Source organism: Salvelinus fontinalis, chromosome 38 (genome assembly GCF_029448725.1).
Source record: "Salvelinus fontinalis isolate EN_2023a chromosome 38, ASM2944872v1, whole genome shotgun sequence".
NCBI lineage: Eukaryota > Metazoa > Chordata > Actinopteri > Salmoniformes > Salmonidae > Salvelinus > Salvelinus fontinalis.
Window position 1 is genome coordinate 9,448,793 of NC_074702.1, and position 24,531 is coordinate 9,473,323.

At 44.5% G+C, this 24,531-nt stretch overlaps 2 protein-coding genes and 4 non-coding genes across 7 annotated transcripts; all 6 read left to right on the plus strand.

Moving 5' to 3' along the window:
- The first annotated feature begins 52 nt into the window (after positions 1-52).
- Positions 53-3,874, plus strand: LOC129837515 (inhibitor of growth protein 4-like). The gene is made up of 8 exons (XM_055903751.1): positions 53-155; positions 458-529; positions 1,033-1,199; positions 1,295-1,409; positions 2,235-2,349; positions 2,466-2,610; positions 2,738-2,799; positions 3,511-3,874. The coding sequence occupies exons 1-8, from the start codon at positions 119-121 to the stop codon at positions 3,548-3,550; spliced, it is 753 nt and encodes a 250-aa protein (XP_055759726.1). The 5' UTR covers positions 53-118; the 3' UTR covers positions 3,551-3,874.
- Positions 3,875-3,970: 96 nt separating this feature from the next.
- On the plus strand, positions 3,971-23,321 carry ncapd2 (non-SMC condensin I complex, subunit D2). 2 transcript variants are annotated; one of them, XM_055903739.1, is made up of 32 exons: positions 3,971-4,601; positions 4,953-5,072; positions 5,177-5,252; positions 5,362-5,420; positions 5,547-5,722; positions 6,292-6,437; positions 6,571-6,698; positions 6,857-6,980; positions 7,865-8,012; positions 8,209-8,406; positions 9,108-9,242; positions 9,324-9,411; positions 10,050-10,242; positions 10,544-10,662; positions 11,282-11,497; positions 11,639-11,813; positions 12,440-12,524; positions 12,822-12,958; positions 14,678-14,810; positions 16,088-16,163; positions 16,402-16,623; positions 16,836-17,005; positions 17,493-17,604; positions 17,689-17,812; positions 17,914-18,069; positions 19,883-20,060; positions 20,968-21,062; positions 21,347-21,427; positions 21,738-21,921; positions 22,086-22,254; positions 22,384-22,515; positions 22,789-23,321. In XM_055903739.1, the coding sequence occupies exons 2-32, from the start codon at positions 4,955-4,957 to the stop codon at positions 22,869-22,871; spliced, it is 4,236 nt and encodes a 1,411-aa protein (XP_055759714.1). In that variant the 5' UTR covers positions 3,971-4,601; positions 4,953-4,954; the 3' UTR covers positions 22,872-23,321. The 2 variants fall into 2 exon arrangements, with proteins under 2 accessions (XP_055759714.1, XP_055759715.1); XM_055903740.1 differs by lacking the exons at positions 3,971-4,601; positions 4,953-5,072; positions 5,177-5,252; positions 5,362-5,420; positions 5,547-5,722 and adding an exon at positions 5,796-6,008.
- On the plus strand, positions 5,800-6,106 carry LOC129838185 (small nucleolar RNA U85). Its single transcript, XR_008756829.1, has one exon. It is a non-coding gene; the product is annotated as a small nucleolar RNA U85 (small nucleolar RNA).
- LOC129838186 (small nucleolar RNA U85) lies at positions 8,526-8,826 on the plus strand. Its single transcript, XR_008756830.1, has one exon. It is a non-coding gene; the product is annotated as a small nucleolar RNA U85 (small nucleolar RNA).
- On the plus strand, positions 9,455-9,762 carry LOC129838188 (small nucleolar RNA U85). The gene has a single exon (XR_008756832.1). It is a non-coding gene; the product is annotated as a small nucleolar RNA U85 (small nucleolar RNA).
- LOC129838187 (small nucleolar RNA U85) lies at positions 13,037-13,351 on the plus strand. Its single transcript, XR_008756831.1, has one exon. It is a non-coding gene; the product is annotated as a small nucleolar RNA U85 (small nucleolar RNA).
- Positions 23,322-24,531: the final 1,210 nt, after the last annotated feature.

Here is a 24,531-nt window from a genome sequence, read left to right on the forward strand (position 1 = left end):
AAATACAATATCCGTATGAATTATCGATTGATAATAAAATACCAGTACTAAGATTACATTTCGGATCAAACCAAAGAACTCGTCCTCGCCGGAAGTTGTGTTGTTTACGTTTTCCAAGATGGCGGCGGGAATGTATTTGGAACACTATTTAGATAGTGAGTTAATTTTCTATTATTTAAACAATTTAGAGAAGAATCTGCAAATGTTTTCGATAGTTTAGGTATCAATTTGAATTTCTCTGCATATTTAGTCAATGCATTGCAAGAAGGAATGCTTTATTTTAAAGATTAGGCCGCTAGCTACCTAGCTAAGCCACACCAACGGTCGTTTTGCCTGCTAGGCAGTAGCCTAGTTTGAGTATCAGCACAAATTGAAGATACAAACTATTGGCATAACAAATGTATTTTTAGTGACTATTAGTCAAAAGTTGTTAATGATTCTTCATTTCGCATCACAGGCATAGAGAATCTGCCATTTGAGCTGCAGAGGAACTTCAATTTGATGAGGGACTTGGATCAACGTACGGAGGGTGAGAAATAACATTAACAACTGTTACCGACCAATTCACTACTCTGCAGAGTATGTGTGAACCATGTTTACAATGCATAATAAAGTAGCAGTCATCCCACCCACAAGTTGTGCATTTGAATTGCCCATGATGAATGTATGCAAATGAAATCTGTAGCCTCCATAACATTCATGTCCACGGTCCTCAACAATTTACCATTCAATGATCTGCTAATCTTCAAACATCGTCAGGTCATATAGGCCAAAAGCTGCACTAGAATTCTGTGAGGCGTCTTTACATAGCAGTACTTTGTTGAGCTTTTGAAGGGCACAGGCATGGGATTTCTTAGATCCATTCATACCTGTAAAAGCCCTAGATACACATACTTCATTAAAAAAATGCATGTTATGTGGAAGCAAGTGACATAATAACACACATCACATAAGGCTGATATTCTCAGACCAGTGGCATCAATAAAATTGTTTATCCAAACTTCTCACTCAACCCATCTGTCTTTCTCTCAGATCTAAAGGGGCAGATAGACTCCCTGGCAAAGGATTACACATCCAATGCCAGGACCCTATCGTCTGAACAGAAGCTTACTATTCTGAGGCAGATCCAGCAATCGTACAGCAAAAGCAAGGAGTTTGGGGATGACAAAGTGCAGCTGGCCATGCAGACTTATGAGATGGTCAGTAGTAGTACTTTGGAGCTCTGTGCTTCCTTTGTGTTGGAGCCTGTGTGGGTCAGTCAAATGAATCTTAAATTGCAGTGGTTGTTCCCTAGGTGGACAAGCACATCCGGAGACTGGACACAGACCTGGCCCGCTTTGAGGCCGACCTGAAGGAGAAGCAGATAGAGAGCACAGACTATGATTCCACCTCCAGTAAGGGAAAGAAAAGTACGTATTTGAAGTGTATGTGTGTACGTTCGGGTCTGTTTCTCATGAATGTTTGCCTTGTAGCATCTTCGCACAGTTCAAAATATCAAATCATTCAGAGAAAAAATTATGGTAAATGTATTGTCATTTTGGAGTCACTTTTATTGTAAATAAGAAAATGTTTCTAAACACTCTACATTAATGTGGATGCTACCATGATTACGGATAGTCCTGAATGAATCGTGAATAAAGAGTGAAAGAGGCATAAATATCATACACCACCCCGTTATTGCAATGGTGAAAGGTTAGCATGTCTTGGCGGTATATTTGTGCGTCTAACTTTCTCACTAATCATTATTCACAATTCAGGATTATCCGTAATCATGGTAGCTTCGACCTTAATGTCGAGTGTTTAGAAACATGATATTCTTATTAACATTAAAAGTGACTCCAAAATGACAATGCATTATTTACCATTCATTTCTATTAGGCACAAAATATTCTGAAACAACCAAAACAATTAGCAAATACATCCAATAAGTTTGTACAGTCACAAGCTTGATGTAATCGTTGCGTGCTAGGAATATGGGACCAATTACTAAACGTTTTACTATTTTAATACACAAGTGAACTTGTTCCACAGCTTTTGGTCCCCTAAAATGGGGGTGACTATGTACAAAAGGTGTTGTAATTTCTAAACAATTCACCCGATATGGACAAAAATACCCTCAAATGAAAGCTGACCGTCTGCACTTTAACCCCATAGTCATTGTATAATTAAAAATGTCACTTATCCAATACTTTTGGAGCTCACTATATATTTAAAGCTATGTTCTGATATTTCAGGTGAGTCCAGGGGGCTGAAAGAGAAGAAGGTGGCTAAAACTCGGTCTAAAGTGAAGAGCTCAGATGAAGATGGCAGTCCTAAGAGTGCACAGAAGAAAGTCAAACTTCTCCAGCCGTACGTTTGTTATTGTGCACTCTATCACTTCCTTCCTTGAAGACAATCTCCTTCATTGGCCTTAATTGTGTGTGTGTGTGTGTGTGTACTCATCCACCACTCTCTCTCATTGTCAGGGGGGAGTTCACTGCTCCAGCTGCTAATTTTGGGAATGTGCATCCCTCTGACGTGCTGGACATGCCAGTGGACCCCAATGAGCCCACCTACTGCCTGTGTCACCAGGTGTCCTATGGAGAGATGATTGGCTGTGACAACACAGACGTGAGTTTCCCCAGAAACCTCCCCAGTGTGTGCACTGACCTGACCTATATTGTTGTGTTGATCCTGGGTCTTGAAAGCTACAGTGTGTGCAGACTTCATCAAACCCCTGTGTTGATTGTTTTTGCAGTGTTCCATCGAGTGGTTCCACTTTGCCTGCGTGGGCCTGACGACAAAACCAAGAGGGAAATGGTGAGGGAATCAGCCAACCAACACAGACTAACCATACATACTACACTCACTGGCCAGTTTATTAGATACACACATCTAGTACAGGGTCAGACCACCCTTTGCCTCTAGAACAGCCTGAATTCTTTGGGGCATGGATTCTACAAGTCAGAAACATTCCACAAGGATGTTTGTCCATGCTTTGTCCAATGGCATCATGCAGTTGCTGCAGATGGGACAGCGGTACGCAGTTGACACCAGGCAGGATGGGTCCATGGACTTATGCTGCTTATACTAAATCCTGACTCTGCCATCAGCATGACGCAACAGGAACCGGGATTCGTTGGACCAGGTGATGTTTTTCCACTCCTCAATTGTCCGGTGTTGGTGATCACGTGCCCACTGAAGCCGCTCTTCTTGTTTTTAGCTGATAGGAGTGGAACCCGGTGTGGTCGTCTGCTGTAATAGCCAATTCGTGACAAGGATCGATAAGTTCTGCATTCCTACGTTAAATACCGTTTTGCCAATTTTAACGTTCAATCAAACAGTAACTGAATGCCTGTTTTATATAGCAAGCCACGGCCACGTGACTCACTGTCTGTAGGAGCGATCCATTTTTATAAACAGGGTGGTGTACCTGATAAACTGGCCGGTGAGTGTGTATCTTACATAACGGAAATAATGATGGGATTTTAAGGTTCACAACTGAGTATTTCCTTTTTTCTAACTCTGCAGGTATTGTCCACGCTGCTCTCAAGACAGAAAGAGAAAGTAAGCCCCTAAGGTAGAGGGGCCAACCGATTGTAGAGTCAGGATTACTACGTTAGTAGTGAAGAGAAAGTAACATGACAGTTTCTGTCCCCAGGATAGTATTACATTGTTTATCGGTCTTCTAGCATAGAACAATTGGTGCTTTCTTTTTTTGTTTACTTGATTTTTCTGTCTTGGTTTAATGCAGTGTGAAGGAGATATGTGGTTACAGATGTATTTAAAAATGTTTCAAAGGTTATGAGAGTTGATAGGTACGAGAGTTGCTTTGTGTTTTTTTATTTTTATGTTAACATTTTTTTGTAACTGAACAATAAACACTAAAATTTGACAGTTAGTGTCCATAATACTGTACTATGCATCTGACTACATGTGATTGACTGGAGTGAAGTGGATTGACCATCGAGAACTGTTGTGCTTTCAAGTTTGTTACATCATTTTCGATTATATTGTGTGCGCTCTAAAAAGCGTATTTTAGCCTGACAGAGGGAGTGGGGAAATGTTAATTTAAGACATTAGCACTTTTATCTGTGTGGTAGTTAGTTGATTGAACTACATTTTACTTTTTACATTTTCAAAATGAAAGATCTGGTTAAGAGAGAATACATTTCATAAGGGAAATATCAATACTGTAGCTGACACCTGGGTACATGTGAGGAAAATTGTATTTTCAGTTTGAATACAGTTACTACCTCATGAGTCTTGTCCTTTTTGTCCTTTATCATGTAGATTGGTTCTGAACAGCATAGCTACAATTGTATGTTGCATGAGGTTATCAGAATTACTGTACTTGATATTGCAATATTTGAGTTTGCAGTAATATAGTATCAATAATATTGTTGCGTCCGTTAACCGCAGACAGATGGCGTAGTTTGTTCACGGAAGAGGGCCAGTGGGAGGAGGGGAGCGATGCCGATGACGTAGGCCTTTGGCGCGCTGCTGTTAAAAATTCAAAACCCTTCCGCAAAAACCGTTGAGAGTAGTACCGTGCTGTTTCAATCTGTTCAACAGTTTCTAAAGATCCTAAATTGTGGCTAAGAGCGCTACAAAAAATATTGGTAAGTGTGTTGTACTTGGTTAACGTTACTTATGTCTGGACTTTTTCTTAGTTGTGAAATATAACTACTTGACTAAAAACAACGTTAAATACTGTAGCTATCTTAAAATAAATTAACGTAGCTAGCTAAAGTTATCTTGTGGTTAACTAAGGTAGTTAACTAACTAGTTCGCGAATAAATCGAAACAAACACGTAACTAATAACTAGCTTTCTTTTGACCAAGTTAACTTAGTTAATACATTTGTGTGATTGGGTCGTTTATAACTACATGGAATTTACTTAGCTTACTATAATTAACGATACCTAGAATGTCAAACACTCGGCTTACACAAGTTGTTTTTTCGTGTACAGTGATGTCGTGGGACTTCTTTGTGCCTGTGTGCGTGGGTGACCTGGTGAAGACTGGGGGCATTAACCAGTACGTGGTTCAGGATGTCGTCTCCCCTAAACAACTTCCCTCCCATCTCAACAGTAAATATCCCAGAGTTTGTTACAGAATTATAATTGTTAGAATATTGTCCTCCTGAAATCTGACCAAGCAACTCAACTCCTTTACTATTCTATATATTTTCCAGGTTTCAAGGCTGCACTGAGAAGCCAGGGTCCATTGTGCATCCTGGAACACTTCGACACGGGTTACACTGTGCTGCAGTGAGTAGTTACATTTACCCAAATTATTGTATTTTTATTTCTTAAACCTACGACGACTATGATGTAATATCTCGAATTGACTCATGTTTCATATTATTGAATGTCACAGGCATTGTCATAAAGTGGACATGAGTGTGAAAGAGGACACCCTGGAGTTACTCATACAAGGTCAGTGTTTGTGATGGTGTGTGTTGAAATGTCATTCAACTTATACACATGATGGCATACCTGTGCCTGCTAGTGCTCACTATTCAGCCGAAGTCCTCATCCGTATTTCATTGCGTTCTCTATTAGTGGTGAGTGGCCTGTCCGTCTCCCTGCCCTCCCTCCTCCTCAATGCCTCACTCTCCGCACCGGACCGCAAGGAGCAGCTCAATGCTGTCAAAATGAGTGTGTTCCTCCTCTGCAAGCTCACAGAAATCCTGGAGAGTGACTCTTACAGGCAGAGTATCGTCACTGCACCCAGTAAGGTAGGTCATTCTCCAAACAGTCATATTTGATTATGTAGTCTCATAGCATGCTATAGTAATTTAATACATGCACTAATGCCCAGTGATGAGATCATGGCAAGTATGAGCCAATCAGGCTGAGAGTGTGTGCTCCTTCCTCCTGATTGGTGGGTAATCTTGGCAGAGTGGTGAAGATTGGCTGCTCTGCTGTAAGGGCCCACCTACAGTAAACTAGCAGTCCTCCTCATCCTCTGCCCATCCCAGAGACATGGGAGAAGGCAGGACGGAGGCTGCTGAAAGTCTTTGTGTGAGTGTGAGAATATGTTTCAGTTGGCAAGGAGACACAACTCTTCGTTGATAGCCTTTGCTATGGCTATGACATTTTTCTTTGGTAATCTGAGGGCATTCAAAAACCACCTTTGTGACTGCTATGCATAGTGGCCTCATAAACAAGGAGTCACACTAACTGCATAAGGATATTGTAACTGCATAAGGATAGTACAGTATAGTCATTCTAGAATCTCAACCCTCCTTAGTCCTGTACTGTGTTGACAGTTTGAAGTGAACTTTCTTTCTGTTGACTCCCTCAGGGCAGTAAGAAGGGGAAGGTTGCAGGAGAAGGTTTACTACAGTGGGACTCTGAGAGGGAGACGGTGCTGCATGCTCTAACCCAGCTCCTTCAGCTGGACATCCGCTCCCTCTGGAGCCTCTCTTTGGTCGAGGAGGAGTTCATCAGGTGAGAGGGCCAGACTGGATGAGTGTGTGGGGCTGGAGGAAACATGGGTTTGTGGGGTTTCACTCTAGGTAGAGAACATAGTGAGCGATGGGCAGCAGTCTACATGACTTACAGTATTCTTGTGTGTCCTCAGCTGTGTGACATGCTGCTGCTATAAGCTCCTGGAGAACCCAACCATCAGCCACGTAAAGAACAAGCCCACCAGAGACGCCATCATTCACCTGCTGGGGGTGCAGGTCAAGAAATACAACCACCTCCTGGGTCCGTAACTCAACACCCCCAAATCACTGTTTTTAGACAGCTCCATAGAACATATACTGATGCATTTGAATATTACTGCGCCACTGCCTTTTTATTAGTGGTATGGTGTTCAAGTGAAGCATTGTACTGATGTCCTCTCTCGCTCTCTCCATCCACAGGTGCCAGTGTGAAGGTGATCCAGCTGCTGCAGCACTTTGATCAGCTGTCGTCAGTGTGTGCCCAGGCTGTGTCTGTGTGGAGCATTGAGTATGGAGTCAAGGCTATTGTAGGAGAGGTCATGAGGTCAGTCGAAGAGATTACTTTTTGTATTGGTGTATAATTTTCCGCTAGAATGTCTTAAGGTCCTCGTGTCATGTCCTTTTTGTCCCGAGAGAAACATTACATTTACATTTAAGTCATTTAGCAGACGCTCTTATCCAGAGCGACTTACAAATTGGTGCATTCACCTAATGACATCCAGTGGAACAGCCACTTTACAATAGTGCATCTAAATCTTTTAAGGGGGGGGGGGGCAGAAGGATTGCTTTATCCTATCCTAGGTATTCCTTGAAGAGGTGGGGTTTCAGGTGTCTCCGGAAGGTGGTGATTGACTCCGCTGTCCTGGCGTCGTGAGGGAGTTTGTTCCACCATTGGGGTGCCAGAGCAGCGAACAGTTTTGACTGGGCTGAGCGGGAACTGTACTTCCTCAGTGGTAGGGAGGCGAGCAGGCCAGAGGTGGATGAACGCAGTGCCCTTGTTTGGATGTAGGGCCTGATCAGAGCCTGAAGGTACTGAGGTGCCGTTCCCCTCACAGCTCCGTAGGCAAGCACCATGGTCTTGTAGCGGATGCGAGCTTCAACTGGAAGCCAGTGGAGAGAGCGGAGGAGCGGGGTGACGTGAGAGAACTTGGGAAGGTTGAACACCAGACGGGCTGCGGCGTTCTGGATGAGTTGTAGGGGTTTGATGGCACAGGCAGGGAGCCCAGCCAACAGCGAGTTGCAGTAATCCAGACGGGAGATGACAAGTGCCTGGATTAGGACCTGCGCCGCTTCCTGTGTGAGGCAGGGTCGTACTCTGCGGATGTTGTAGAGCATGAACCTACAGAAACATATTAGTGACTTGAGTTGGAATGTGTATGACGTCTCTGTTCTGATGCCCTGTTTTCTATACTGAACCTCCTCTCTCAGAGAGATCGGTCAGAAGTCTAGTGAGGAGCTGGCCAGAGAGGGGTCAGGGGTCAAGGCCTTCTCCAGCTTCCTGTCTGAACTGGGCACCCTGGTTCCCGACACCATGATCCCCAACATCAGTGTGTTACTCACACACCTAGAGGGCGAGGTAACGCATACACCATGATCCCCAACATCAATGTGTTCTCACACACCTGGAGGGTGAGGTAACTCATACACCATTATCCCCAACATGAGGTTTTATAGTACTACTTTTTCCTTTGAAATTGTGCTTCCTTTGATCAATCATCATGTCCTTAATAACTTGTCATTACTGAATGTTCAAACCTTCTCTGTGCCTGCAGAGCCCTAGTTTGCGTGTGGCAGTGTGTGAAGTGTTGGGAGAGGTTCTGGTCAGGGTCCTGAGTGGAGATGCACTGGATGAGTCTGGCAGAGCTGACAGGGACCGCTTCATGGACACACTGCAGGAGCACCTCCATGACACACACTCCTACGTCAGGGCCCGAGTGCTGCAGGTCTACACACGCATCGTCAACAGCAAGGTGCGAGTTTGTGTGCTTACATCTCTAAAAGGGTATCCCAAACAACTATGTTGATGTATGAAGCAATTCCGGGTGCTACTTGCACTGTTATGAAACTGCAGTATTATGTATTCACTAATGCCCAGTGATGAGATCATGGCAAATATGAGCCAATCATGCAGAGAGATTGTTCTCCTTCCTGCTGATTGGTGGGTAATCTTGGCAGTGTGGCGAAGATTGGTTGCTCTGCTGTAAGGGCCCACCTACAGTAAACTAGCAGTCCTCCTCATCCTCTGCCCATCCCAGAGACATGGGAGAAGGCAGGACGGAGGCTGCTGAAAGTCTTTGTGTGAGTGTGAGAGTATGTTTCAGTTGGCAAGGAGACACAACTCTTCGTTGATAGCCTTTGCTATGACATTTTTCTTTGGTAATCTGAGGGCATTCAGAAATCTTAGTTACAGCTATGCAGTGGCCTCAACATTCAGTCACTAATGCCCTGTGCTGGTTTGAGTTTGAAGTAAATTGTCCCTCAACATCAAATCCCCATTTGATTGTCATTCTCTCAAGCCCGCAGAAATTATTTGAATTATTTTATTTACAGCAAAAACCTGACTATTCCGTTTTTGAAGGAAAGGAGACAAGGAGAGAGTCACTTCCTCTGCGATTACTGAGCGTTCCTCTAATGTCCTCTGTGTGATTTCTACCCCCCCCCCCCCCCCCAGGCTCTGCCCCTGAACAGGTACAGTGAAGTGATGGGGTTGGCAGTGGGAAGGCTGATGGACAAATCCATCAATGTGGTCAAGAGTGCCATCCAGCTACTGGCTGCCTTCATAGCACACAACCCCTACAGCTGCAAGGTGTGCGCGCACACACTCGAACAACCACTACTGTGAAGCACACACACAACATAGTGTCTTACAATTGTTTTTCATCTGTAGTTGAGCAGTGCTGACCTGAAGAAACCCCTGGAGAAGGAGACGGATAAACTTCGCGAGCTTAGAGAGAGACTGCAGGAAAACGCACCTGGTAAATTATACACACCACCTTTTATATTTATCTTTTCTGTAATGCCCAGTGATGAGACCAAGGCGAATGCGAGCCAACTGAAAGAGCGTTGGGATCTCTCGTCTCGATTGGCCGGTAATCTTGGCAGTGTAGCAGAGATTGGCTGCTCTGCTGTAAGGGCCGGCCTACAGTGACTTGTCCCCACCCCAAAAAAATTCCCGTTTAAGAAACACGGTAGAGAATAGTGGGAGGGTGCTGACAGTGTGACTGACGTGTGTTTGTCTGTCTGTGTCTGTATGTGTGATGCAGGGAGAACACCTCCTCTCCTCAATATTCAGTTGGTCATGAGCGCTCTTTGTTAATCTGAGGGCTTTGTAACAATAGAAATAGAATCCATTCATTCTGAACTCCTCTACCTCATCTTCTGCCTCTTGTCCAAACTATATTTATCATTAAAGGGAAACTCCAATCAAGTTTTTTTAAATTAATTTTTTCATTAATCCCCTGATACAGTCCCAAAAATATTTTGCATGTCGGCAGTCAAGTTTTCAAGATATTGGGCTTTCGAGAAACCGGGTCACTAGCCACATCATCATGATGCAAAATGATTTTAGTGTTGATTTCCCATTTAACCATATTCCTTTGGTCTCTCCATCCAGTGGCAGTGATCAAGGCCTCCGAACTGTGGGCCGCTATGGAGCCTGAGCTGCTCTTCACCGTCAGAGCCGAGCTGGAGCCCACCAGTGAGGGAGAGGGGGAACAGCAGGAGAGGGAGGAGGACGAGGCTGGAGAGGAGGACGACAGGGCCACCGCCGTACAGATCGCCCAGTTCCTCCGCGTCAACAAATACCGGTAAAGTGAAACAATATCTAAATACCGGGCCCAGTTTTTCAAAGGTCATCTATCTGGATTTCGTCTATCGGATAGGACTAAATGCATAGAAATGAAATGGTGGGGGCTCGTTCTATTCATTCTATTTCTATCCATTTAATCCTATCCTATAGGCAAAATCAAATACATTTTGAAACACTGCCCAGGTGACTAGATTTGTAAAAAATCAGGATCAATTGTTTATAGAATTGAGATAACAATTGGCATACCAAGCTGAACTCTACTGTCATCACATAATAACTGATTGTTGTTTGTGTATCAGGAATGCAGTGCGTCTGTGTGTGCGAGCCCACAGCCTGTTCCCAGAGTCTGAGATGTTCTCGTCTCTGACCACTCTCACCCCCGAGACTCTCTTGGACACACTGGCCCTGCTCTTCAAAGGTACTGAACTCTGTCCGTCTGTCAATCACATCACGAAGCACGTGTATTGGTTAAGTGTAGGAGATAGAAAGGGAGGGGGGAAAGTTAGCATTCTGAAAATGTTTGGTCATTTAGTGAATGCCCTTTTTTAGAACCGACTTACAATAAGTGCATTTTGAAAGAACCTCATAATACAAGTCTATTAAGCGAACTATTCAGAACTAACCAGCACTCTACTATAAGAGTCATATTCACTCAATCAAAACACTTTCATATGGATTAAACAAATGATTCAGTAGCAAGCCTTCAAAAACAAGTTGTGAAATCAGTGCTAGAATAAGAGTGTGATATAACCAATCAAAATCTAATTAAGGTCAATCTAGTGCTGTTTGCTTTCAGCAGTGTAGGTGTAGTTCTAGATGACAGCATTACTGATGGAGTGGGTGATAAGGTTTTCTACTGGTGAATCACCCAAACCTAGCTCTAACACCTGAGAACTAACACTGGTCCTCATTTTAGACCACTATTTAGTTAAATCATGTGGACTGGAACAAATGTGTGCTCACACTGGCAGGAGTTAAGATGTTCATATCTGCTCTCAGGAGAACATTTTTATAATCTGACCTCTGTTCCTCCCCAGGTCCTGACCAGGACGCCTCTGAGATCAGAGAGGACCTGCCTTCCACCCCCCAGAAGGAGGGAGCAGGGGATGGAGGGAAGGAAGGGGTGGAGGAGAGCGAGCTGAAGAAACAGGAGATGCTGTTGCAGTATCTGAGAGACACTGAGAGCTTTGCCCTGCAGGTTGAGAGAGCCATCGCTGTCATCAACACCATGCTCTACTGGAAGACTACGTCAGGTACAAACACACCTCATCTTACCTACACCCGCATTACCATACCTTCATCACCGGCACAGTCAACATCTTACCCCAATGACTCCATGCATATATTCTGAGACAATGTAATATGTGGGGTATTGAGGAATGAATGTGTCTCAGTGGTCCAGGAGGCGGTGCAGTTCTGTGTGACAGTATGCGAGTTCAGTGTGGCGAACTCTCTGACTGGTGTGAGGAAGATGCTGCCTCTGGTCTGGTCTACTGACGCTGCCATTAAAGATGCTGTGGTGCAGGCCTACAGACGCCTCTACCTCAACCCCCAGGGAGATAACACCAGGTACGCTGTCACACCTTCAAACTGTTGCCACCGTCACTTTCTATCGACCCCCTCAGGTCCCTCGATCCCACTACCAATTTCAGATGGTTAAGTTACTTTTGAAATGGTAATTTCTTCCCATGTGAAATTGCGAAGCGGTGCTAGTGACATTATAATGATATTGAGAGTAAAGGGAACTCTGTCTTGTCTGCTGAAATAGCTATAATGGGAACCTGCGATCTTCATTCCAGCACCTCAGCCATTCCCCCCAAGCGGTTTCAACTCTCCGGCTGCGTTTATAGACATGCAATCCCATTCTGATCTTGTTTTCACTAATTGGTCTTTTGACCGATCGCATCAGCTCAGAAATGATGTGAAAAAATTTGTGATTGGTCAAAAGACCAATTAGTGCCAAAATATATATATCAGAATTGGGCTCCCTGTGTGAACACACCCTGTATTACATTTTCTGCTGTGAATTTGTTAATCTTGCTCCCACCAGCACATTGCTGCTGAAAGAGATGCAGACTCAAGGTAGAAGTTGAGATGGGAAATTGCACAATTGACCGTAGAACAATGTCGTGGAGCGACTTCAGCAACCTCCAATGGGCTATGCTCTGGTGCCTGACTCTCTCTCCCTCTCTCAGGGCTAAAGCTCAGACTCTAGTGGACAGTCTGTCTGAATTGATGGTGGATGCCTCTCTGGGGACAATCCAGTGTCTGGAGGAGATAGTGAGTTTCTCTTATTACCATCTTTTATTATCAATCCTGTCATCAATACTACCCAGTGATTGTTAGCCTTTACTCTTTACTGATTACTCTCTAGCCATCCTGTCATCAATACTACCCAGTGATTGTTAGCCTTTACTCTTTACTGATTACTCTCTAGCCATCCTGTCATCAATACTACCCAGTGATTGTTAGCCTTTACTCTTTACTGATTACTCTCTAGCCATCCTGTCTTCAATTATTAACCCTGTTCTCTCTCTCATCTAATCTGTTCCAACCCCTTCTCTCATGTCGTCCCAGGTCCAGGAGTTTTTTGGTGGTGGCAGCAGCCTGCAGTCCACGGTAGTGCAGGTTCTGTGGGAGAGGTTCACTGGCAAACGAGAGACCTCCAGCCTGCACAGACGAGCAGCAGTACTGCTTCTGGGAATGGCTGCACGGTAAGGCCCTCACACAAACACAAGTTCTAACTTCACACCTCTGTCCCCTTTGACTTCCTCAGTCCCCTTTGACTTCTTGCCCAATGATGAGACCAAGGCGAATGCGAGCCAACTGAACGAGAGAGTTGGGTTCTACCTTGTCTTGATTGGCCGGTAATCTTGGCAGTGTAGCGGAGATTGGCTGCTCTGCTGTAAGGGCCGGCCTACAGTGACTTGTCCCCACCCACATTTTTCTCCCGTTAAAGAAACACGGTAGAGAACAGTGGGAGGGTGCTGACAGTGTGACTGACGTGTGTTTGTCTGTCTGTGCCTGTATGTGTGAGGCAGGGAGAACCCCACCTCTCCTCAATATTCAGTTGTCCATGAGCGCTCTTCTTTGGTAATCTGAGGGCTTCTACACCTGTATGTGTCTTTCGGAGGGGTTGGGTTAAAAGTGGAAGTAAAATTTCAGTTGGACCTTGTGGCCATTTGACTAATACATTAATCTTAATCTCTTGATCTTTGTTTAATATGAGACTCTGATCCAAGTCCAGTTTTGCAGTTAACCTCCCAATGACAATGTTCCATTATTGACGTATGGTAAACTGTTCCTATGTCTGCACCTATTGGCAACTCCTACCTTTGGCGCTTGGCTTTCTCAACAGTCTGGCGTTGGTTAATTTGTCCACTAAACCTCATTAAGGCGCCTGCATGCTTCCCATCCGTAGCACTTCAGAAGACGTGCATATATTATTACATCTTGTGACATGTTTATTTTAGATTTATTTATTTTTTAGCGTTTTTTTTCAGTTCGGGGGCAACAAGTCTACTCCCCTTTGTCGATGATTGGTCAACAGTAGAGATTCTTCAATAGTCTGTCATTCAGCGAGAGACGACTTGTTTTCATGCAAGTTTTTTCATTGAGAATTACTCCCGAAAACATCTTAGATGCAAAAACAAAAAAAGGATATCCTCAGCATAAACGTGAACTCATGAAATCGGTCATTCATTTTTATCTTAGATTAATTCAGACTAGAGGAAGTGTACTGGCTACGCTGTCTCAAAATGGACAAACAGTACTATTGACGTTCTTTTTTTTGTCCAAGTGAATGTCTTTTAAGAGAGTATGCAAGCATACTCATTTGGCTAGCCGAAACGAAGCATGCTGGCGCCTTTATAGTCTCTGAATAGGAGCACAGCAGAGTACACAGACTTCTCTCAATTGAGTCTAAGTCACGACCACACACATCTGGGCTCACCGCCAGGGTTTTCAATGAAGAACAAGCGTTTTAAACAGGCATTCGGTCTCCTTCAAAGACAGCCACTGCCGGTGGGGGGGAGAGGGGGACTATCTGCAGTCCACCCACACTGTAATGGACAATACCGGGCCTCCTCTCTTAACATAACCTGTTTAATCCTGTCCTCACTTCCTCTAACCCTCCCTCCCACACACAATCCCCCATAGACTGGGACTGTGTGTGTTCTGTGGAGGGCCGAGCACCGATGAGATGATTAATTAATCTGGAGCCTGGGCATAATTTAAATGCCGTAGCCTACTACTCTGTTGTGTGTAGACATGGAAGTATGTACATTTACTGCTAAGAACATAATTTGTGCACCACACACTAAAGTTGCTGTGTGTAATAGCATGTTTGTATGCGTGTTCTTGTATCAGATTAGATGTGGCATTTTAGATTATTCAGTGTGTAGCCTAATGTAATTGTGTATTTCTCTGTGTAGAGCGGAGAGGGAGGTGGTCCTCAGTAACCTGGACACTCTGTGCTCTGTGGCTCTGGGAGAGAAGTTGACTGAAGACTTCCTACTGGCCAGAGACTCTGTTATCACCATCTGTAACATCACTGACCATGTCAGGGTAAGACCCCTCATGTAGTTTAACCAATCGATTGGTTGAAATTTAAAGTAGTGATTTTTCATGAGCTGAAATAAAAGATCCCGGAAATTTCCCATATGCAAAAAAAAGCTTCTTTTGAGGAAGCGCGCAATTGGCATGCTGAATGCAGAAATGTCCACCAGAGCTGTTTTGAATATTAATTTCTCTACCATAAGCCACCTCAACATTGTTTTAGAGAATTTGGCAGTACATCCAACCGGCCTCACAACTGCAGACCACATGTTATCACGCCAGCCCAGGACCTCCACACCCAGCTTCTTTACCTGTGAGATTGTCTGAGGGGGAGGCTGTGTGCTGAGCAGTATTTCTGTTTTTAATTGTGTGGGGAAATATATTCTGATTGGCTGGGCCTGGATCCGTAGTGTGTGGACCCATGCCCACCCACCATGGCTGCGCCTCTGCCCAGTCCTATTAGATTTCAATATTTTCTGCCTGTTTGGAACCGTGTAAACAACTCTGGTATTACTTACAATTTAGTCTGTTCTAATAAAAATCTAAATTTATTACAGCAAAGATTAAAAACATACACATTTGTGAAGTTGCTTTATCTGACATTCTGTGGTTGTGAGAGTCTTGGTGCTCACGGAATCAGTAGGTTATTAAACACTCAAACTGGCAACAAACAGGATCTGTTTTATTTCTGTAGAAATTGATGATTTATAAAGTCAGGCACGGTTTAACAGTTATGCTATGGATTATATATCTAAGTTTGTTTCCTCTAGTTTCTTAGACAATTAAGGCAAGGGCTATTTTCTCGTCTCCTTACTCTGTTCACAACAACATGCTGGTTAACTTTGCTATTATGCACATAGCAACATAAAGGGGAAGGCGCCAATTCAACGGCGCACTGAAGATTACGTTTCAGAACCGCGGACAGCGCATTCTCACGCTATCCAACCCTTTGAGAAACTGCATTTGTTATAAAATATATTTATTACCATTGCACCATTTTCTTACAAAATATAACCCCTTACAAGTTCAGTAGCTCATGTCTTAGAGTGATGAACTGTGCCATCCCCGTGGCTTCTGCAATGGATTAGTCCACTGAGACAGGTGGGAATCAGACAGGAGTCTTGTGCACCATGAAAAAAATATTTTTTAAACTGCTTGACAAAAGAAATCTCGGTCGACCAACAGCCTGAACTAAACAATTTACCAGGTGACTAAATGGGGTCAGCCCTATAGAGTTTTGAATGTTTGAAGTGTGTAAAGTGATTGAGTTTAATTGTACCCCCCAGCAATGCAAAGGAGCTCCATTCAGACTGCCTCAGGACAACCAGCTCTTTACCTGCCTCACACAGGCCATCGCTGAAGGTGTGTACACACTATTTACATTTAAGTAATTTAGCAGACGCTCTTATCCAGAGCGACTTACAAATTGGAAAGTTCATACATATTCATCCTGGTCCCCCCGTGGGAATTGAACCCACAACCCTGGCGTTGCAAGCGCCATGCTCTACCAACTGAGCCACACGGGACTATCGCTTGAGTGGGAGAATGTAGTGTCTCTGCCCCTGACCTTCTCTTAACTAACTGTCTGGTCCCGCCCCAGGTGTGGTGATGGCGGACCCTCACTGGCAGAGCTTCATGGAGCAGGCTGTACGTCTGCTGTACTTCCTGTCCGAGTCCCCAGACCAGCTCTGCTCCCGCCTCCTCCAGCGCTGCTCTCGCCTGCTATTGGACCAGATCGCGGAGGGCGGGGAGATGTTAGCAAACAAGGATGTCAGCCAGTTGCCGGGTGCATCTCAGGACCCTGAGGAGCAGGGAGAACAAGGTGCGAGAGAGTGGATATTTATTTAAAAAGTTGGTGCACTCTGGTAACTTCTGTAGTATGAATAGATGACATTCTCCAGTTGTTTGGTGCTCTTTCACTGTGCCTAGTTGTTGAAACTCTGCCAGTGTGGTAGTGTATTGTGATGACCAGTATTTTGTATAGGTACTTTATGATCAGTATGGCATTATAGTGATGTGTCCCTGTCCCTCTAGTCCCTGCGGTGAGCTGCGTGTCACTGGCCCAGCTGCTGTCTCTGTGTGGCTGCGTGGCGTTCTGGCAGGTGTCCCACCTTGAGCGCAGCGTCAGCTCTGAGCTGCGGAGGAGGAGAGGAGAGACAGAAGAGAGGGAGGAGAAGGCGAAGGTACCCTCCCGTAAGGCCAAGGTCAGTCTGGACATGGAATGGGAACACAATGTTTATGATGTCCAGTATTTTTAGGCAATCCAAACCAATGATGCAATAATTCACATAATGGTCAATCATGAGATTGGGATACTACAAACCTAGTGGTAATGAGACTGCTGGGTTTATACACATGTTCTGTGTTTAAGAAGCTTTTACTATACATGTCAAATTGATTCTCATTGCATTTCATATAAACCATATGTTATCAGAACAGGATGTTGATTAGTAAAGAGGCCATGTGAGTAGGATTGTCTTGCCAATCAGTGACTTTTCTCCCTGGGAAACACTTGATGAGTTTAATTTTGGTCACGCAACACGGTGATTGACAGGTCTTGATGATTCTTCCCATCAGGAGGCTAAGAACAACAGCTATCTTCTTCCTAATTACTCGTTTAGATTAAATCGCTGTAGACCAGACATGAACAAGGAGTTCTTAATCAACTGTCATGATCCATGTTTCCCACAGCAAGCGGCCAATGACAGTTCTGTGGAGGAAGAACTTGGGTTGATGGGTGCTTCTGCTGAGGACACCGAGGCTGAGCTGATCAGGAAGATCTGTGAGACTGAGCTGCTGGCTGGTAAAGGCATAACTTTTTCAAAACGATGTCATTTTTCCTGATGTGATTTAATTGCTTTGACAACCACATCTCTCCTCCCCCCAGAGGAGAACCTGTTGTGCTCGTTCCTGCCCCTGCTGGTGAGGGTGTGTAGTTCCCCAGGGAGATACTGCCACCCCCAGCTTACCACCGCTGCCTGCCTGGCCCTCTCACAGTACATGATGATCAGGTCAGACTACATTGTTTTTCTATAATTTTCCTTTGTGTGGTATGGCTGTGGTGTGTGTGTGTGTGTGTCTCTGTCAACCTCTGTCCCCTCTCCTCTATCAGTCCGTCAGTGTGTGAGGAGCACATCCGTCTCCTGTTCACGGTGCTGGAGCGTTCCTCTCTGCCCGTCGTCAGGGCCAACGCCATCATCGGCCTGGGGGATCTCACCGTCCGCTTCCCCAACATCCTGGAGCCCTGGACCCAGAACCTCTATACCAGGTAATCCAAACACCTGGACCCGGAGCCTCTGTACCAGGTAATCCAAACACCTGGACCCGGAGCCTCTGTACCAGGTAATCCAAACACCTGGACCCGGAGCCTCTGTACCAGGTAATCCAAACACCTGGACCCGGAGCCTCTGTACCAGGTAATCCAAACACCTGGACCCGGAGCCTCTGTACCAGGTAATCCAAACACCTGGACCCGGAGCCTCTGTACCAGGTAATCCAAACACCTGGACCCGGAGCCTCTGTACCAGGTAATCCAAACACCTGGACCCGGAGCCTCTGTACCAGGTAATCCAAACACCTGGACCCGGAGCCTCTGTACCAGGTAATCCAAACACCTGGACCCGGAGCCTCTGTACCAGGTGTGCACCCCCACAAGCCATTTTCATTCAGTGACTAAATATTAGCCAAGCAGCTAATAGAACTTGTTTATAGTTTAGAATATGGAAGTAGCAAACAAGCTGGTCTTTATTTAATTACCCAGCTGTGAGTACTATGGATTGTGTGGCTTTTTTAATTTAGGTAAACATGGCCATTAGATGAGGATGGCTGAGGGCTACAAGCTCGTTCCATGTCTGGTTGTCTGCTAATGTTATTCCTTCACACGCTCCAGTCCTGCTGCTGCTGCAGTCTACTGAACCAGTTGATCGAAAAACTTATTTCCATATGTTCAGAACAGAAAAAACCAATAGGAAGCATTGTAAAATTCTGTCATGTCCTCCACTATCATTCTGACCTCTGTTGCTATAGCGCGACAGTACAGTGTACTGTGCTCTTCAGAACTCCAACCTCTCTTCTGGACTGTGTCAACCATGGTCTGCTCGCTCGTGCACTCTCAAATAAAATTTGAACAGAAAGGCCTAGAACAACTTGAAGTTTCTGATTGTGTCCAGAACTACTTGTTGGTGGTATAATTATTATACAATGAGTAGATTGGAGGGAGAAGGGGGATAATTTCAGGTGATGCCATAGGTTATACTCTGTAGGATGGATGGGGACTTAATTGAAGAAATCTTAATGATGATTGCTGGTTGTTCTTCCCACATTGAGATGCACTGAAGCCATACCCCTCCCCCATTTAAGTTTAATTACAATTCGTTATCTCTTCATTCCACTCGTTCTGTTTTTGTCTTTGTATAGTGCTAATTATGATGCTTGGTTATTCTTACATTTTAGGTGTTTCAGGTGAATACTGTTTTCCAGGCTTTTCACTATGAACACTAATCCTCAGGTTTTTCCTCATGGTAAGTGTTTTGTAGCAGTCAGTAATTGTCTCCCACACACCTCCATTGTGTTGGGTCTCCTCAAAGACAGAAAGCCCTCCCTGGGAGAGGACTGATAAGGGTATTAAACATGATTTTTACTCTAATGGTAATGCACGTCCTAATCCACGACTGGAGGAGAAGTTGCACGTTTTTTTTTTTCACCTGGCCTCAAATCCCTTCCCAGTGTATGCAGTTAATTCATTCCCCTGTTTAGAACAATGGAGCCCGGTGAGACCCTGCAGCCATTTTGTGTCAGAGCTCCCTCAGGGTAGAGGCCCTCTGTACCTCCCACACGTACATCTGAAATGACTGCATAGCAGAGGATTATGGTCAATGCCAGTCAGGGGTATTGGCATCAAAGCCTCCAGGTCCAATGTATGGCTGGTCGTATTTTCACCCAGGTAGTCGATTGCTTAATGTCATTGATTGGTCAGAGTCTCTTACATGGTATCCCAGCTGATGCTGATTAGAGCGGAAATCTGCATGCCATTTAAATAATATTGTTTCATCATATAACATGTCCCTGTCTCCCCTGCCTAGGCTGAGTGACGAGAACCCGGCGGTGAGGCAGACTGCGGTGACTGTTCTGACCCAGCTAGTGCTGAAGGACGTGCTCAAGGTCAAAGGTCAGGTCAGTGAGGTGGCTGTGCTGCTCATCGACCCCCAGACACACATCGCCAGCCTCGCACTCAACTTCTTCAACGAGCTCGCCTCCAAGGTACACAGTATTATTTCCAGGCATTTCTATTTAATTGGGATATACAGTACCTTCGGGATGTGTTCAGACCCTTGACTTTTTCTACATTTTGTTATGTTACAGCCTTATTTGATTTTTAAAAAATCCAATCTACACACCATACTCCAAAAGCAAAAACAGTTTTTTAGACACCTTATTTACATAAGTATTCAGACCCTTTGCTATGAGACTTGAAATTGAGCTCAGGTGTGTCCTGTTTCCATTGATCAGCCCTGATGTTTTTACAACTTGATTGCAGTCCACCTGTGGTAAATTCAATTAATTGGACATGATTTGGAAAGACACACACCCGTCTACATAAGGTCCCACAGTTGTCAGAGCAAACACCAAGTCATGAGGTTGAAGGACTGGACTTGAACCCAATCGAACATCTCTGGAGAGACCTGAAAATAGCTGTGCAGCAACGCTCCCCATTCAACCTGACAGAGCTTGAGAGGATCTGCAGAGAAGAATGGGAGAAACTGCCCAAATACAGCTGTGCCAAGCTTGTAGCATCATACCCAAGAAGACTCGAGGCTGTAATCGGTGCCAAAGGTGTTTCAACAAAGTAATGAGTAAAGGGTCTGAATACTTATGTAAATGTCATATTTCAGGTTTTTATTTTAAATAAATTAGCAAACATTTCTAAATCTGTTTTTGCTTTGTCGTTTTGGGGTATTGTGTGTAGATTAGAAGGAGAAAAAAACAATTTAATCAAATTTAGAATAAGGCTGGAACGTAACAAAATGCTGAAAAAGTCAACGGGTCTGAATACTTTCCGAATGCACTGTAAATCTGAGTTAGTGTATTGGGGACCTTTTTACATAGACTGAGGGTAATGGATCCTCCGATGTTCTAAACCAGACAGTGGCGTCTCTTCTCCTCCCAGGACAATGCTATCTATAACCTTCTCCCAGACATCATCAGCAGACTGTCAGACCCAGAGAGAGCCATGAACGAGGAAGACTTCCACACCATCATGAAGTGAGTGGTGTCCACACTGAGCTGTGTGCCTCTTCTGCTCTCACTGTGTATATTGTGTTGTGATCAATATAGTGTGTATCAGTATAGAGGGCTACTTAACCTGTGTGTCTGTCGCTCACTGTGTTCTCTCCCAGGCTTTACACACTGGATGACTTGGCATGCTGGAGTCACATTGTGACTCTGGTTTGAAACCTGTTGTGCTGAATAACATGGAAATGGGATGCTAATATGTGAGTGGTGTTTTAATGCCTTATTTTAATGTTTCCCTCTTTGTCTGTTTTCAGGCAGCTGTTTTCCTACATCACTAAGGAGAGACAGACTGAGTCTCTGGTGGAGAAGCTGTGTCAGCGCTTCAGGACCGCAAAGTGAGTCCCAGGACCACTTCTGTTCTCCCATTCCGTGTCATAACGGCTGGCATTAGTTCCTCTCTCAGGAGTATTCGAGGGTTGTCTGTTCAGCGAACTCGGGGCCAACTCTTTCCCTCTTTCTGGCTCATCATTCAAAGCACAGACCTCTGTAGAAAGGGCATTTTAGATTAAGCCACAGACAGACAGTGAATCAGTGAGACCATGGGCGGAGAATGATTTCTTCAAATTTCAGGTCAGACTTCCTCTGTTCTTGAAAGACTATTTGTTGTAAGTGAATAATCAAATCCCCCCCCCATTCTCTCTCCAGGACTGAGCGTCAGTGGTGTGACCTGGCCGTGTCTCTGTCTCTGCTGTCTATGTGTGAGCGAGGGCTGAAGAGGCTCCAGGAGTGTTGGGAGTGTTACAGTGACAAGCTGACTGAGACAGGAGTCTACCAGCCTCTCCTCTCCATCACTGCTAAGCTACGCCGAGGAGCCAAGCCACAGCTCAAGGTACAGATGATAGTGGTATAGATATACATAACAATAAACTTGGGACAAGTGAGCGACTACGGACTATCCCGACTCTTTCTGACTATCCAGACTGATTTCTTGACTGTGCTCTAAATGAATACACATGCCAGGTCTTATTCTGATTCTTCTGACTCTGTCCCCAGGTCCAGGTGGAGGAGTTTGAGAAGCGTCTGACGGCGGTCCACACCCGGGGGCTGGAGAACGTAGAGAGCTCTGAGATGGAGAAGAACCAGCCCGAGGGAGCTGGGCCCAGCCAGAACACCACTCTCACGCCACTACCCAACAAGGGACGGGGTGGCAGGCCCAAGAGAGGTGAGCGCGCACACAAGTGTAGTGCCTTTTCTGGTAGACAGTGAATTTTTCCCTCCTGAATGTATTTATTTTTGCCAATTACATAGACTTTAGCTAATGTTCCATGATTTTCTTTCTCTCCCCTCAAAGGTCAAGCCAAGCCCTCTGTAGCCAGTCGCCATGACGATAGCTTTGTGACCCCTAAACCAATCCGGAAGTCCTCCAAGAAAGCTGCTATCACCTTCAGCAGTGACGAAGAGGAGGATGAGGAGGAGGAAGAAGGTATCTGCACTTTCTAACAGTACAATCTGTTTTAGTCTGAGTGTTAGCAGTGCTTTTCAGTTAAAGTGATGGAAAGCATATAAACTGATTCATGCTCTCAGTAGATTGTTGATGCTGGCTTCCCAGGATGGTGTCATGAAGTACATTTGAGCTCAGTGAATGAAATGACATTTGTTTTAATCTTTGCAATTACTGTTGGGAACAAATCTGGTTAGTTGTTGCTTGTCAAATTAACACATCAATTTTACTGATATTTGTTTTTTACCCAATCAGACGCTGTCATGGCAGAGAGTGAGACACCTAAGGTGACCACACCCATCGCCCGCACCTCTCGACGTGCTCGTCTCCGACACTGATCCCTGTCTTCCTCTGCTTTTAGTTCGTATGTCACATGTTCTGTTTTTGTTGTCTTTTTAAGTCATGTTTTTTTAATTTTTAAAATAACCTTTTATCTTTTAATGTTGCTCTAGTCAGTACTAAATACTTTAACTAAATACTAGTCTTTTAATAAATCTTTGGTGTGAACCACACAACCGCTGTCATCCGTGTGTGTTTGCAAGTGGAGTTAGATTTATGCCCTTCTCTTGCCTTATGTGTGTTTGGTCAGTGAAATAGTGTGTGTTCAGGTTGGACTGTCCCAGCTTGGATAGACACGGTTGCTACCCTTCTTACTCCTTTACTCTCTCTCCTCCATGCTCCTATTTCTGCCAGTTTGAAATATTCTGTAATCTCACCCATTGGAAGTTAAACCTGGTAACCTAAATCCTGAGACCTGGCAATTCACAATAAAATCCTTTTAAAAACTTTTCTTAGTAACATGCTTTTTCACCCCACACACATGTTAAAAATGTTTTATCCTAAACTTTTTCCCCGGGTCTCACCTGGTATATGATGTGCCTGACACCTGAACAAAATGGTAGCATGTTATTTTAGACTTCTCTCCCTCTGACACGTGCTCCATCTCTGCCCCTCAATACCTCCTGATCTCTCCAAGGTCTTCCCCTCTCCCACACACCTCTTCCCTCCTGTTCCATGCTTTTTCTCTGCCTGTTACGTTCCTCGGTCGCTCTCCTCACTGACATCTTCATGTTGTACCTTCACCCCCCCTCTTTTGTAGCTAATCTCTTCCCTCTACCTCCCACTCACTCTCTTTCCTTTTAAATGACAAAGGAGTGCACTTCTGTTTTTGTGAATTATGTCAAGGGAAAAAACATCTTTTGACTTCAGACTAAATGTAAAGTTTGGGTTTATAAACTCTGCGTTGGCAGTCTGTCAGACATTTTGTGTTGGATGAAGACTTGTGAGAAACTGAAGATGCATGAAAATAAACTACTTCCATTTCAGGGACTGGTGAGTGATGTTGGTGGTTGGTTTCTGTGGGGTGTGTCTAATCCAACGTCACTTTTTATTACTAGTTCAATGGATTCCTGTCCAGTTTTTCCCTAGAGGTTCACAATTTCCTGAAATGGAACCCCTAGGGAAAACGAGGTCAACCCTGGAACACTTGGAGAGACGTTCATGCGGAGATAACCGAGAGTGGCCTCAACTGCTGTGACCTAGACAAACACCTGTACCAAGTGATATGGAAGATGTTTTTAGGAGACACGGGCTTGTCAAACTGCTTCATGATCTGTGTTCATTATACTGTAGAGGTATTACTGGAGAATGTTGCTGAATTCGCAAATACCTGCGTATACCTAACACTACAACGGCCCTTTTGTGTTTTACAAAAATGGCACTGCACTCTCCTACATGAGTGCGCTGGTATTACGGTTGATGTCCTTTCAGAATCACAAACCTTTCAGAATCACTGAAGGCCTATAGGTTTGCCACTGTGCAAACATATTGTCTAATAGATATGAAGGCTGATACACTCCTTTCTTGAAACATTAATGTTTTAAGAAAGGAGTGTATATATTTTGCTTGGAGAAGCAGCTCTGTGCTGACTGAATGGAAGTTGATAATTATGAGTTTTTTTACTCTGGTCTCGGGAATAAATTACGGGTCCTCACTGTC